Genomic DNA, 12990 nt, shown 5'->3' on the forward strand with positions numbered 1-12990 from the left:
GGGGCAGAGAGGAGCACAGCCTAGCTAGTTCGGCTGTTCTGCCCCAACCCAGGCCGTGGCCTGGTGGCCCTGAACAGGGAAGCCCACTTCCGGGAAACTGAAGACAGGCAGGCACGGGGTGGGCCCAGGGCACTCACAAGGCCTGGGGCTTCCGGAAGTAATTAAGGGCAAATTCCTGCATGGTGTAGTTGTGGGAGTCCATGGACAGGGAGGCAGGCAGGCTGACGGCCTCGGAGTTGTCACTGCGCACCCAGCTCCGGGGGCGAGCACGGCCCTGGGCACAGGAGACCTGGTGCCACCCGAGTGCCCAGGGGCCTGCCCCGAGACCCTGCCCCAGCCCCACCCCGCACAGCCCTCGTGGAGCAGGCAGACTAGCTATAGTGAGCACACCACCAGAAGTCAGGGAAGTCAAGAGCTCTTTATTGACGTCTTCTAGGATAGCACTGAACTAAGCACCACACGGGACACAGGAGGGGCAGGCAGCATGGCCCCTGCTGGGAGACCAGGCCAGAAACTGGGAGAGGGCAGCAGGGCGATCGGCACTGCCCCGGGGCTACGGAGCCTCTCCTGTCTTCCTCACCTCCAACGCCCTCTCCCACCGATCCTGGCCCGGCTCTCTGCTTGGAGGCTGACTCTTGGGCTGGTCAGTCCTTTGCTCCTGCGAGGAGAGGCCTGGGGCAGGAGCCGGCTGCACGAGGTCGGCAGGAAAGAGTCCCGAGCGGCCCCCGGTCGATCCAAACTGCCAGCCTGGAAGGCACGTGAGGACGGCCTCACCCACCTGGCCCCACCGCCCCCGGAGGCTCCTCCACGCACCACCCTCCCTGCGCCGGTGCCCTCCTTGCCCCCGGCGATACCCAGCTCCACGTTGGCCACTGGCAACAGCTTGATGAGGTCCCCACGGTGGAAGCTGAGGAGGCTGCGGTCATCGGTGATGTAGCTTCGCAAGGCGATGACATAGCCGGAGTCCTGCAGGCAGGAGGGTGAGCGGCGTGCAAGGGAACAGCCAGCCTGCCTGTGACCCCGGTCCCGCCTGCTCTCGCTGCTCCCCCTCCACTGGCCTAGTTCTCGCCTCTACACCCCGGAAATCCAGGGACCAGCTGGAGAGCCTCATCCTGCCCCAGGCAGCTTGGAGGGGCCGGTCTGACCGCCCCAAGACCAGCCAACCGGGGCAGGGCACCATGAAGCATGGGGTAGGGCCCGCCCAGCCCCCCGCGCAGCCACGCTTGCCTTCTTGAGCTCCCTGAGGAAGAGGTCGATCATGGCCTTGATGGTGCTGGCCCGGGCCGTGTGCAGCACCAGCTGCTCCCTCTTCAGCGTCAGCTCCAGGGTGGAGCCACCCCGGCACTCCACGCCCAGCACCTCAACAAAGCTGTGCACAGGGTGAGGGCGTGAGCTGGGGGCCACCTCGTCACCCCCTCACCGCCCCCCGCCCTCCCCATAGCCCAGGCTCACCTGTAGGAGCAGAGAGTCTTCAGCTGGTGGGAGTAGCGGCTGGGGCCTTGGGTCACCTTGAGCAGTCTCAGCCCCCGATGGGACACGCCCAGCAGCTGTACGTTGCTGCCGCTGTCACCCTGCCCAGGAGGGGGGGTCGCAAACAGGCGGCTGGGTCCCCCGACCATCCGAGATGCCTTGATCTTTCCACTGGGGCCCACCCTACCCACACCCCCCACCCACACCCCCCACCCCTGCTGAAGGCCCGGGCCACGTGTGAACGGGGCGGGGGGTGCTGCCACTCCCAGCCCTACACCCCCTCACTGACCGAGACGGGGAAAATGCGCGAGAAGTAATTCGCCCAGTTGTCCCTAGCGGCCACCACAATGCGCTTCTTGACACTGTCTTCCGCGGTGAGGATTGAGTCTAGGCCCACCTCCAGGTCTCCTGCAGGCAGGCACAGGTTGTCCTGAGGCTCCCTCGCAGCGGGGAGCCCCAGAGTCTGCTCCCTCCCTGCAGGCAGGCCCCGCCCCCAGCACTGCAGTTCCCTGACTCCGGGGTCCCCAGACCATACCCAGCAGGTCTTTCATTTTGCGCCGCTCGTCCTGGGAGATCCGGGCGCAGGACTCGGAAAAGGTGTCCCTTAGGATCTGAGGTCAGAGCCAGGTGGTCACCACCAGGTCCAGAGACCATCCCGGAAGCAGCCACACACAGAGGAAAAGGTGGAGAGCCCGCGGGCACAGGTGGAGCAGGGAGGGATGGGGGCTTCCAAGCCCAGGGCCTCGCCGCCCGGAGCTCCTGCCTGCCTCCTGCAACCTCCCGCTGTCCCTTGGTCAGCAGGATGAAGCTTCCCTGAAGAATCAGAACTTAGGGGAGGCTACTGGAGGTCTGGGGGACCCGCGTCACCCAGAGGTGGCAAAAGGAACAAGCACCAGGAGGCGCCTACTGTGCGGGGTACCGTATACACTACTTTTAGTCCCTGTTGTGGGCCAATGATGATCCTCACTTGTAGGGGGCTTGTGAGGATTACATAGAGGAGGCAGGGCTTGAAACACACGTGCCTGGTCGAGCACAACCTGTCTGTACCTGTTGCAGGTGGGCGGGGCTCTCACCTGCTCACAGAGGAGCCTGAGGCTGTAGGGATGGCTGAAGCTCTCCCGGGGGTAGAACACCTGCAGGCGGCAGGGGACAGCCAGAGAGCGGGCATGGCGCCCTGCCCAGCCCCTTCCCACCCCGCCTCTGCCTCCCAGGCCAGACAGGAAACCAGCCCGCGGAGGTGGGTCATGGGGCAGCAGCTCCCCGTGTTTGGGGAGCAGATGTTGGGGTCCCCAGCTGGGTCCCCCCAAGACCACCACCCCCTCCCCAGCCCAAAGAGAGGCCAGGCCGCGGCCGCCCTCACGCCCACCTCCTTGCGTAGGAACAGCCTCCAGGGCGCGCTGGCGTAGGAGAAGCACACGCTGCCGGAGGGCACAAGCAGCTGGGTGCTGACACCCGTGTCCCCCAAGGGCTCCGGCGGGCCTGGTGGAGGGAGGTGCCGAGAGCAGTGGGTGAGGAGGGGCCAGAGGCGGGATGACGGGCTCAGGGAGAGGGGACCCTCAGCTCCCAGGGGCCCTGTGAGGGCCACGTGCTGACCGCCTTCTGCCTCGTCCCCGCCCGCAGCCCCACCTCCTGCCTCCATCTTTCCCTGCTGCCCCTGACATTCGGGGCCCCTCCCTGGCCACGTCAGCAAGGCCAATACATTTCTGGCAGTGCTGTCAGCTCTGTCTTGAGGACAACACCCCGTATGTGACAGTCCGCAGTGCCAGACAGGTCCCCGGGGTACGTAAGCCCTACCCGGGGTGGGAATGCTGACGCTGGGGCTCCTTGGCTCCAAAGTCCAGAAGCCGGAGCAGCTGGCCTCAGCCAGGAGCACCAAGAGGCTGTTGGGGATCCCGGCCCCCACGGGGGAGCTCACTGCCCAGGGTCGTGAGGTTCCTCACCGCGGGGCTTAGCTGAAGAAAGTTCTGAGTCCTCAGGTGGCGGCGGGGGGGGCGCTGGTGGAAGTGGGGGTGCCTGGGCAGTGGGTGGGTTCTGGCCAAACAGCTCCTGAAGGGGCCCCTGCTTCTCCCTGATGGAGTTGGAGGCCCTGAGCCGTGTGGGGGTCTTGGGTCGAGGGGCCACAGCGGGTGGGGGGCCCTTCCCTGGGCTGGGGGTCGGCATCTGTGGGGGCACAGAGAGCACACACAACACAAGCTGTGTCTGGGGAGAAGGTCAAGTTCACCCCGGAGAGGCTCGGGCTCCTGAGCAGGGCAGCCGTGTGCTGGACGGGCCAGAGCGGGCCTCACCGAGGAGGGTGCGTGGGCGCCAGTGATCCCCAGCTTAGCCAGGGCCTCGTCCTTAGGGTTGTTTTTCTTCGGGAAAATTGGGAGAGGCTTCCTGAGAGAAGAAAAAGGTCAGGAGCCCACAGGGCGGCTCCCTGGGGAGTGGGCAGGGCCTGCCGCCCCCGCGGCTCACCTGGCTGGCTGCACGGGCACAGGCACGGGGCCTGGGCGGCTTTGGTACATGCGGATGATGTTACCAATCTCCCTGCTGGGCAGGGGCGAGCGGTCTGAGCTCTGCGCCACAGCTCTGCCCCCCGCCTGCTGGGGGCCGCCTCCAGGCTCCGCCCCCTTGGCCGGTGCGGGTTCAGCCTTCGGCGCAGTTTTGGCCCCACCTCGTGCTGGTGGCTTCTTCACCACGGGGGACGGCGCTGACGAGAGAAGTGGAAACATGTGAGACCCTGTGCGTCACCCAAGAGCCAGGCCCTCCCCCATCTCCCTGCCACCTGCGCTGGGCTCCTCCTCTTCCTGCTCCTCCCCTTGGGGGACCTGCACCTTGGCCGGAGGCTTCACCGTCTTCACCTTGATCTGCTGCTGCCCTGTAAGTGCCCAGGTGACCCAGTCTGTCACCCTCCGCCCGGCCTGCCCATCCACGCTTCTGGACAGGCCACACAGACCCAGGGGAGTGGAGTGCACCCCGCTGTCCCCGGCCAGGTGGGGCGATGACCAAGCTTCTGCACGGGCTTGCCACCCCAGGTCCCTCACCCATCTTCTGGAAGTAGTTCCTTTTCTGCTGGAAGCTCCTGGGCCTGTCCGTATCCTGTGCGGTCTCCTCTGAGGTGTGCTGGCAGGAAGGGGAAGTGAGGGAACAGCTCCGTCAGCCGAGTCACCGCCGTCACCGTGAACCCCTCGAATCCCTGGCACTGGGCCCCACTGACACACTTCTGCATCCTCCTGCCCCCTGCCCCAACCCCAGGGCTTTCAGCCCAGTGCGGTCTCCCGCCTCCACGCCTCACCCTCGGGCAGGCACCCACCGGCTCCGGCTCGGGCTCCGGCTCGGGCTCCGGCTCGGGCTCCCCCTTGGGGGCTGGGGGCTTCTTGGGCTTGGGGGCAGTGGCTGGCGCTGCCCGGGCCTGGTGCTGGCGCTGCTGCGTCTGCTGCTCCAGGGACAGGGCCATGGCCTGGGCAGTCATCTGCTGGGCCTGAGCGGGAGGAGCGGCAGGCCCGGTGAGCACTGGCCTGGCCCTGCCCCACAGACCTGTCCCCATGGGCCAGGCCGGGCGCCCTGCCCGCCCTCACCAGGATCAGCGCCTGTTGGTTGATGAAGTTCTGCTGCTGAGTCGCCAGCTGCCTCACGTCCACGCTGGGAAGCAGCGGCTGCGGCTGTGGCGGCACCGGCTGTGGCGGCACCACCATGGCTGCGTGTGGCGGGCGGGTGGAGCCGGTGAGCCCTGTGGCCAAGCTCCAAGCCCCCTCTCGCCCGCTGTGCCCTCTGAGCCCTTAGCAGGACCCTCCCTCCCCCGGTCCCTCCCAGGCCCGGCCTCACCTGGCATGGCAGGGACTGCGCCCATTGCTGGCATCATGGGCATGGGCGCGGGCATCATCGCTGGCTGGTATCCGGGCGCCTGCATCAGCCCTGGGTACGCTGCCGGAACAGGGCCCTCCCAGGTTGGTCCCTACCTGGGCCCACGGTCCCCTTCCCTCCATCCCCAGGCAAAGAACACAGGCCCAGGGTGCTGGCTGGAGCTCTGACCCCAGACCTGGGAGTGCCAGGCCATGTCCGCCTGGGCTGCTGGGCCGGGGGGACCCTGAGTGGGTGCTGGGGCCCACACTCACCCATAGGGTAGCTCCCCTGATGCATGGGCCCCATGGCGCCCCCTCCCTTCATGCGGCTGCTCAGAGCCCTGGCTTGCTCCAGGTCCTGGAAGGACAAAGGTCACAGGTCACAGGGGCAGAGCCAGAGCCCCGAGAGGGGTGGGAGGGGCAGCAGAGGCTCCCGTGGGGCAGGGGCAGGGCTGGGGGGCGGTGTGCAGGGTGCTCACGCTGAGGCTAGGGGAGAGGACTGGCTCGAAGACGTGGTCCAGGTAGCGATCCACGCTCTCTGAGGTCTGGGACTCCCCTGCGGAGCCGGAGGAGGGTCAGCGTCGCCAGCCTGGGGCGTGGGGCTTCCCACGCCCCTCTTCCCAGCACCCCCATCCCAGCCAACCTCAGCATGCCCACCCCCGGCCTCACCAGAGTGGCCCCTGCCGGGTAGTGTTGGGGCTGGGCCTGGAGGAGGCCCTGGGCACAGCGCGGGGGCCTGGACGCCAGGGGCCGGAGGGATGTCCGCGGCGCTGCAGGGGAGAGTGGGCCCAGCTAAGCGAGTGCCTTGGCTGGCGGCGGCGCCCAGGCTGAGGCACGGAGGAGAAGCTGCTGTGCGGGTTGTCCCCACAGAGTCGGGGAGGCTCAGGCCGGGGGACGGGGTCTGTGGCAGCACCTGTAAACCCTGGGCTGTGAAGGGCGGGTCAGGAGAGGGACAGGAGCAGGCTGGGAATGGGGGCGCTGGGGTGGCACCTACAAGCTTTGGGGGGTGATGGGGTAGCTGCAGGGACCCGTAGGATCCCCCATGTCCTCTGTCTGGCCGATCAGGTCCAACACGAAGTCACAGCCAACCAGGTCCTGCCAGGAGTCCCCGGAATGCAGGGACACGGACCAGCCACGGGGGCTGCCCTCCAGGCCTCTGGATGGGACAGGGGCGTGCATTAGGGGCGTGGCCAGCCAGGCAGGTGACCCTCTGAGAGGGCCAGGGCCTGAGGGCAGACCTGCGGAAAGGGACGGGCTTGGTGAGGAGTCCATCTGCTCAGACAGGTTTCCTTCTTTGCCACTCACAACCCTTCTCCTTTACACATCAGCTCTGACTCACACATTTATTTATTTACCCATTTAATTGGAATTTGGACGACTCTTGTTCTCCATCTTAAATCTACTGCCTGGACCCTGCCCTCTTAGTCCCCACACCCTGCGGGGAGCGGGCTTTGCCCCGGGCCTGCAGGAGCCTCGCAGTTGGCGCTTGGCGGGAGCGTGGGCTGAGGGGACGAGGGGGACTCAGGAGGAGGATGGAACAAGCGTCAGTGTGGGCTGCACCCCCACCGCAGGCCCCCCCATACCTGCTCTGCAGAATCCACCCAGCCAGTTGCTCCGCCGTAGTCCAGGACTCCACCTCTGCGGAGAAGCACTCCTCTACGGGAGGAGGGGCGCGGACCAAGAGCGAGAGACAGTGAGGTCACCCTGCCAGGAAGGGGCTGCTGTCCCCAGGGGGGTTCCCAAAGCAGGACAGGACAGAAGGGGTCCGGGCAGGGGCAGGGCTGGCTGCACTGTGGGCCCGGGGGGGTCTGAGCCGGAGGCGGGCCTCACCACTGAAAGTGAAGACGTCCAGCACCATGCGGCCCCGCCGCCGGCTGGCCGTGCGCTCGAGCTGGGTCGGGGGGTGGGCCCGTGTGGTCCCGGGGGCCAGCCGCGTCTGCTCGAGGGCCCCCAGCAGCTTGTGCTGGCACAGCGCTGCCATACCGCTGGGGGCCTGGTCGGACACAAATCTGGGGGGACAGCACAGGGCTGCTGTGGGGCGGGGCGGCCCGCCGGCCCCGCCGCCCGGGGGCCTCCGCCCACCCGGCCCCTTACTTGAGCAGCGGCTTCTGCAGGGCGGGCGTCGGGGGGAAGGCGCTGAGCAGGACAGCCATGAGGGCCCAGCCGCGCTGGCTCTGCTGCTCGCTGGGGTTGTGCCAGAGCTGGGCCACGAGCTGGCTGAAGAGCTCGTCCCGCAGTCGCGGCCGGTGCTGCCCCTGCCTCACCAGGTACGTGCCCATGGTCTCTTCCTGCCAGGACAGCAGGGACTCGTCCCCCAGGAGCCGCAGCATCTGCAGACACAGGGCGAGCGAGGGCAGGGCGGTCGGGCTCCGTGGTCCCAGCCAGCACCGGGGGCCAGGCCCTCCACCGTCCCCCCACCGGTGGGTCACTCACCACCTTGTTAATATCCAGCGCATGCTGAGGGCTCTCCCCATCTAGCCGGGTCAGGGGCTTGGCCAGCAGCTGCCCAGGGGTGGGCAGAGATGGCTCCTGCAAGGAAGGAGGGTGGCACGGTGTCTGGGCTGACCTGCCAGAGGCAGCCCTGGGGACCCCAAGGGAGCGTCACCCTGGGAGAGGGAGAAGGAAGGACTGGCCTGAAAACTATCCTTAAAATGCAGCTTCTTTGCTTGTTCTGATGAGAACATTGATACCCATGCACGTGGAAAACTCAGAAAACACGGGAAAGGATAAAGCATAAAAACCACCACTAACATTCCACTAGTACAACCAGTTAGTGTGGCAGCCCCTGTCTTTCTTGTCCCGCTTTCTCTGCACAAATCCAGCCACGCCCACCCCCACCCTTTTTGTTTGTTTTTCCTAACACAATTGGGATCACACTCTACAGGCCGTTTGGACCCCGACACTGCCGCCTGGCCAGCGTCCCTGGTCGTTACTCCTGCTTTGGCAATGTGACTTCACCAGGACGGCGCTGCCACAGGTGTGACGGAGGTGTGGCGTCACGAATCTAAGCAGCACCGGAGGGTGACTCAGTTAGGTTCAATGAATACTTTCCGAGCAATGCTGCTGTGCTGTGTCCGCCACCACCCCTAGTGACTGGACAGGGAGGAGGCTGGGTGGGGCCGCAGGAGCCGACCCGCTGCCTGGCAGGGGCTAACACCTGGAGACCTGGAGGGGTCGGCCAGGAAGAGCTGAGGCCTAGGGGCCCACCTGAAAGCCGGTGGAGACGAAGCTGGAGAAGGGGAACCGGTCGATGTCCGGCGGGAGGGTCAGGCTGGGCCGAGCAGGAACTTCTGGGGGCTTGGCCTCCGTGATGCTCTGGGCCAGACTGTGCTGGCAGCCTGGGACAGCGCCAGAGGGCAGCCCAGAAACACCGGGTTATGCGCTGGCTCTGGTGCCGCTTCCAGCCCTCACTATCGGCCCCCCAACCCGGGGCAGAGGGAGCTGGGCAGTGAGCTCCCGGGAGCCTGGAGCATCACTGAGTGGGAGGGACCGCGGGGACAGACCCTCCCTACACACTCAGAGGGCCTTGCGGAGGGTCATGAGAAGAGTGACACCAGTCAGGACTCACCTTCCGCTGTCCTCAGCATGACGGCCAGCTCGTCTGGGATCTCCAGGCACCCCAGCTCCTGGCGGGGAGGAGGGATTGGCCGGACACTAAGCGGGGGGCGCAGGTGCCCACTGTCCCTCCCCATGCCAGGTTTGTAAAGTTCCCTCCGAAGACCATGGATGCTGGCCCAAACAGGGCCCCAGGAGCCCTCAGGGGACACCAAGGGCACCCAGACCTCTTCCTGGGGCTCACGACCTGCCCCCGTGGGGCAGGAGCCACGCCGGCTGCCCCTCAAGCTGTGCCAGATTCATCCGGTTCGTCACCCAGTAACTCCCTCTAGCTTCAGCCACCTACCATGCTTGGCACGTTCTCGGAGGACCCGCTGCCGTGCCAGCCACGCCAAAGCCCGAGCTGTCAGGGAGATGCAAGAAGAGCTGATGTCCCGGAGAGGAGCCACGTCAAGCCGCCAAGAGGCCCCTCCCAGGCACGGAAGATCAGCAGGCCCCTCTGGCCCCGCAAGGCGGCGGCGCAGGCAGAGGAACGCGCACAGACCCAGAGGGGCCAGCTGCCTGCGCCCAGCCCTCCGGAGCCTCACCAGCCTCCACGCGGCGGGCGTCACTGTCTGTCTGCCAGGGCGCTAGGCGGAAGGCAGCAGGGCAGGAATGGTCCCAGGGACAAAGTCCATCCAGGGAGGGGCCAAGGAAGGGGAGACTATGTGGGCACTGAACTTTGAGCCGCTTTATGGCCCTCAAATTGGAGTCATTAGGTGAGAGAGGGGAGCAGGTCCAGAGGGGATGGGAAGACACTTCAGGCAGGGAGGGGACAGTATGGGCCTGAGGGGTGGGCAGGGATGAAGGAAGGCCATTACCTCCCAGAGGCCTCAGCCTGCCCTGGCCGGGCAGACAGAACTGGGAAGAAGAACTGCAGCAGCGATGGCCCCAGGCCTTGACCTTGTGTGGATGGGTTAGGAGGGCGCACCCTGTGAAGACCCCGCTGGCTGGGCCAGCAATGCGCTGGGCTGCTTCCCTGAGCTGCCGGAGAGCGCCTCACCTGCACTCTGTGCCTCATCTGCGCTCTGTGCCTCACCTGCGCTCTGCGCCGTCTCCAGAGCAGGGTTCGGGCCGCCAGCAGGATGGTGTTCAGCTGTCCCAGGGCCGCCCGCCGCCGGAGGTACCGCTTCCTGGAGGCCGGGAGGAGGGTAGGGAGGTGTCTGAACTTACACCCACCTGGTGCCTGAATCCTCCAAGCTAAGACGGGAATGTAAAAACTGACCCCAGGCCAGTGAAGCCCCCGGGGGCTTAGGAAAAGGGCAGGACACTGAGAGAAGGGGTCCTCTGAGAAGCTGTCTAGCACCGGGGAGTATGACCCTGGACTCGAGCTGACCACCTGGGCTCATTCCCCTCCTATTTAGTCACCGTGGGCTTGGATAAGTTACTTTCCCTCTCTGGGTTTTAGTTTTGTCATCTGTGAAAATGAGGATTTTTACAGACATGAGTGTTTATTATTACTACTTTTTAAATATCAAATTTTAAAAAAGATTTTTCACTTATTTTTAGACAGAGGGGAAGGGAGGGAGAAGGAGAGGGGGAGAACCATCAATGTGTGGTTGCCTCTTGTGCTCCCTGCTGGGGTCCTGGCCTGCAACCCAGCCTGTGCCCTGACTGGGTATCGAACCGGCAACCCTTTTATTCGAAGACTGGCACTCAATCCACTGAGTCACACCAGCCAGGACTATAGATATAAATGTTTAGAATAGAGTCTAGCATATTATTACAGATGTTGTTGTTGTTTTATATATTTTTTTAATGGAGAAGTTTATTATAAAAATCCACTCTTATAAAACACTGCATTTCTCTTCAAGCCAAGATAATACTTGTGATTTCCTCATTGTTAGGCAGATGATCCTCACGGTAGAAATATCTGACAACCTTCTCATTTTGAAATTAAATAGACTGACAATATTCATGTTAACTGACTTGCATTTCGATGGAGTCTGGCATATTATTATTTAAGAAGTAGAACCTCTGAAAATGACAAATGACATCACTGAAAATCTAATAGGAGATCCTGGAAGAGACAGTGTCCCAAGAAAAATGTCTCAGAATTTTCCAAACATAAGAAAGACCAGACTCCTCAGCGAAGGGGCCCTGAGCAAGACAGACAGTTAAAAGTAAGTCTGCAGCTTTTGTGCATCAAGGACAGTATCCTTTGTATAAAGACCACCCACAGAAGAGGGGCCCATTTGCAAGTCACATGTTTGATAGGGGTTTCATATCCAGAATATATAAAGAACCCCCACAGCTCAACAACAAAAAGGCAGGTAACCCAATTACAAAGCAGGCAGAGGGCTTATTAAATGGACATTTCTCCAAAGAAGACAGACAAACGACCAAGAAACACAGGAAAAGATGCTCCACATCATTAGTCATCAGGGAAATGCAAATCAAAACCACCAGGAGGTACCACTTCACACCCACAGGAGGGCTGTAATTATTTTTAAAAATAAGAAAAGGAAGGTAAGTATTGGCTAGCAGGGAAATTGGAACCCTCCTGCATTCCCAGTGGGAACATAAAATGACACGGCCACTCCGCAGAACAGCTGGGCCGCTCCTCAGGATGCCAAACATAGAACCACCACATGGCCCAGCAACCCCATTCCTCACATAGACCCGAAGGGATTGAAAGCAGAGACTTGAACACACGCTCGGACACCCGTGCTCACAGCGACATTACTCACAACGGCCGGAAAGGGGGCGCCAGCCCAAACGCGCACTGAAGGCTCGGTGGATAAACTAGATGTGGTCTACCCGTGCGATGGGACATTATTCAGCCGTAAAAGAGACATGAAGTTCTGACACATGTGACAACATGGATGGACCTTGAAAACGTTATGCTCAGTGCAGTAAGCCAGGCACAGAAGGAAATACTGTATGAGCTGACTCGCAGAGAGCATCGAGGGTAGGCAAATTCATAGAGACGGAAAGTCGATTGGAGGTTCCCAGGGGCTGGAGGGCAGGGAGACTGGGAATTACCGCTTAACCGTTACAGTTTCTGTCGGTCATGGAAACATTCTAGAAACAGGCAGTGGTGAGGGGTGCCCCCTCTGCGGAGACTCCCCTGGTGTCCCTGCCCTCACACATTCTCCGAGCTTCAGCAGTCACCTTGGGGGTGACTGGCGGCTGGCTCGCTGTCTGCATCCGACGCTCGCTAGCGGCCTAAGGGCACCTTCCCGGCCTTCGTCCCTGTGCCGCCAGCATCCGGCCCAGCGGAGACAGAGAAGGAGGTCAGTCTAGGGCTGTTGGATGGGGTGCCCTGGCTCCGGGGAGTGCCCCCACGTGTCCGCCTCCCTCTTCTTCCCCCAGGTGCTGTACCTTCGCCTTTCTCTCTCCTAAGCGCCGAGGGCCCCTCTTTTTCTTCTGTAACTTGTTTCCTGGGGCTATTTGTTCTACAGCTCACTTCTGCTACCTCTGTAACTGTCTAAATAAACTTTCTCTTATAATTTGAAAAAAAAAGAAGAGCTGTTGGATGCATGAGCTGGGACAGGCTGTGAAGGGTGACTGGGTTAATTAGGTGAGAAGGGGCAGGCAGCGCTGGGGGACCCGGAGGTCCCAAGAGCCTGGAGTGTTCAAGTCTGGCCTAAATCCCACGCATGCCTTTCAAAGGTCATTCTTGCCTCAGAGTGAAGCATGGGCCAGGAAAGAGAGCACCCCGGGAGTCGGGGCTGCAGGTTGGGGTGGCCTGGACGGACCACAGGTGTCCTGTGGCTGAGGGTCTTCCAGCGGAGACCGCGGGCGTGTGGGTGGGCGGGGATACGGCCGAGGAGGGCCCAGTGCTGACGGGAGGGCGCTGGGGCAGCAGACTCGCCTCGAGACCCACACTGCCCCACCCCTGCCCCACCACCTGGGGGACGCCCAGGGCCTCGCCCCACCCCTGCAGACCTGGCCTGGAGCCCCCGCACGCGAGCCTGAAGCCGTGGCAGGAGGCGGAGGCGCTGGCGGGAGACATAGGCCCGGAGGCCGCGGTGCAGGGTGAGCAGCACCTGGGAGCGACGCTGGGCCCGGCGCTGCTCCAGCTGCCGCCAGCCGGGCTCCTGCAGCAGGATCTGGGGGCAGAGGCGTGGGCTGCAGGCGGCCGGGCGCTTGGGCCCACCCT

The 12990-nt window shown here is 63.3% G+C and overlaps 1 protein-coding gene across 1 annotated transcript in view; it reads right to left on the reverse strand.

Moving 5' to 3' along the window:
• Positions 1-12990, reverse strand: part of MYO15B (myosin XVB) — a 31047-nt gene that overhangs the window by 4770 nt on the left and 13287 nt on the right. Inside the window, 29 exon segments of the mRNA XM_054593087.1 lie at positions 138-274; positions 581-747; positions 855-966; positions 1228-1369; positions 1453-1571; positions 1760-1878; positions 2006-2081; positions 2544-2603; positions 2837-2949; positions 3411-3630; positions 3756-3846; positions 3925-4327; positions 4494-4572; positions 4745-4930; positions 5028-5146; positions 5275-5373; positions 5565-5649; positions 5771-5847; positions 5961-6061; positions 6286-6447; positions 6875-6947; positions 7122-7300; positions 7386-7621; positions 7725-7820; positions 8499-8629; positions 8860-8917; positions 9193-9249; positions 9925-10018; positions 12777-12940. Coding sequence (XP_054449062.1) covers positions 138-274; positions 581-747; positions 855-966; positions 1228-1369; positions 1453-1571; positions 1760-1878; positions 2006-2081; positions 2544-2603; positions 2837-2949; positions 3411-3630; positions 3756-3846; positions 3925-4327; positions 4494-4572; positions 4745-4930; positions 5028-5146; positions 5275-5373; positions 5565-5649; positions 5771-5847; positions 5961-6061; positions 6286-6447; positions 6875-6947; positions 7122-7300; positions 7386-7621; positions 7725-7820; positions 8499-8629; positions 8860-8917; positions 9193-9249; positions 9925-10018; positions 12777-12940 — 3755 coding nt within the window.

Source organism: Pteronotus mesoamericanus, unplaced genomic scaffold (genome assembly GCF_021234165.1).
Source record: "Pteronotus mesoamericanus isolate MK-2021 breed Mesoamerican mustached bat unplaced genomic scaffold, CSHL_Meso_final scaffold_408, whole genome shotgun sequence".
Classification (NCBI taxonomy): domain Eukaryota; kingdom Metazoa; phylum Chordata; class Mammalia; order Chiroptera; family Mormoopidae; genus Pteronotus; species Pteronotus mesoamericanus.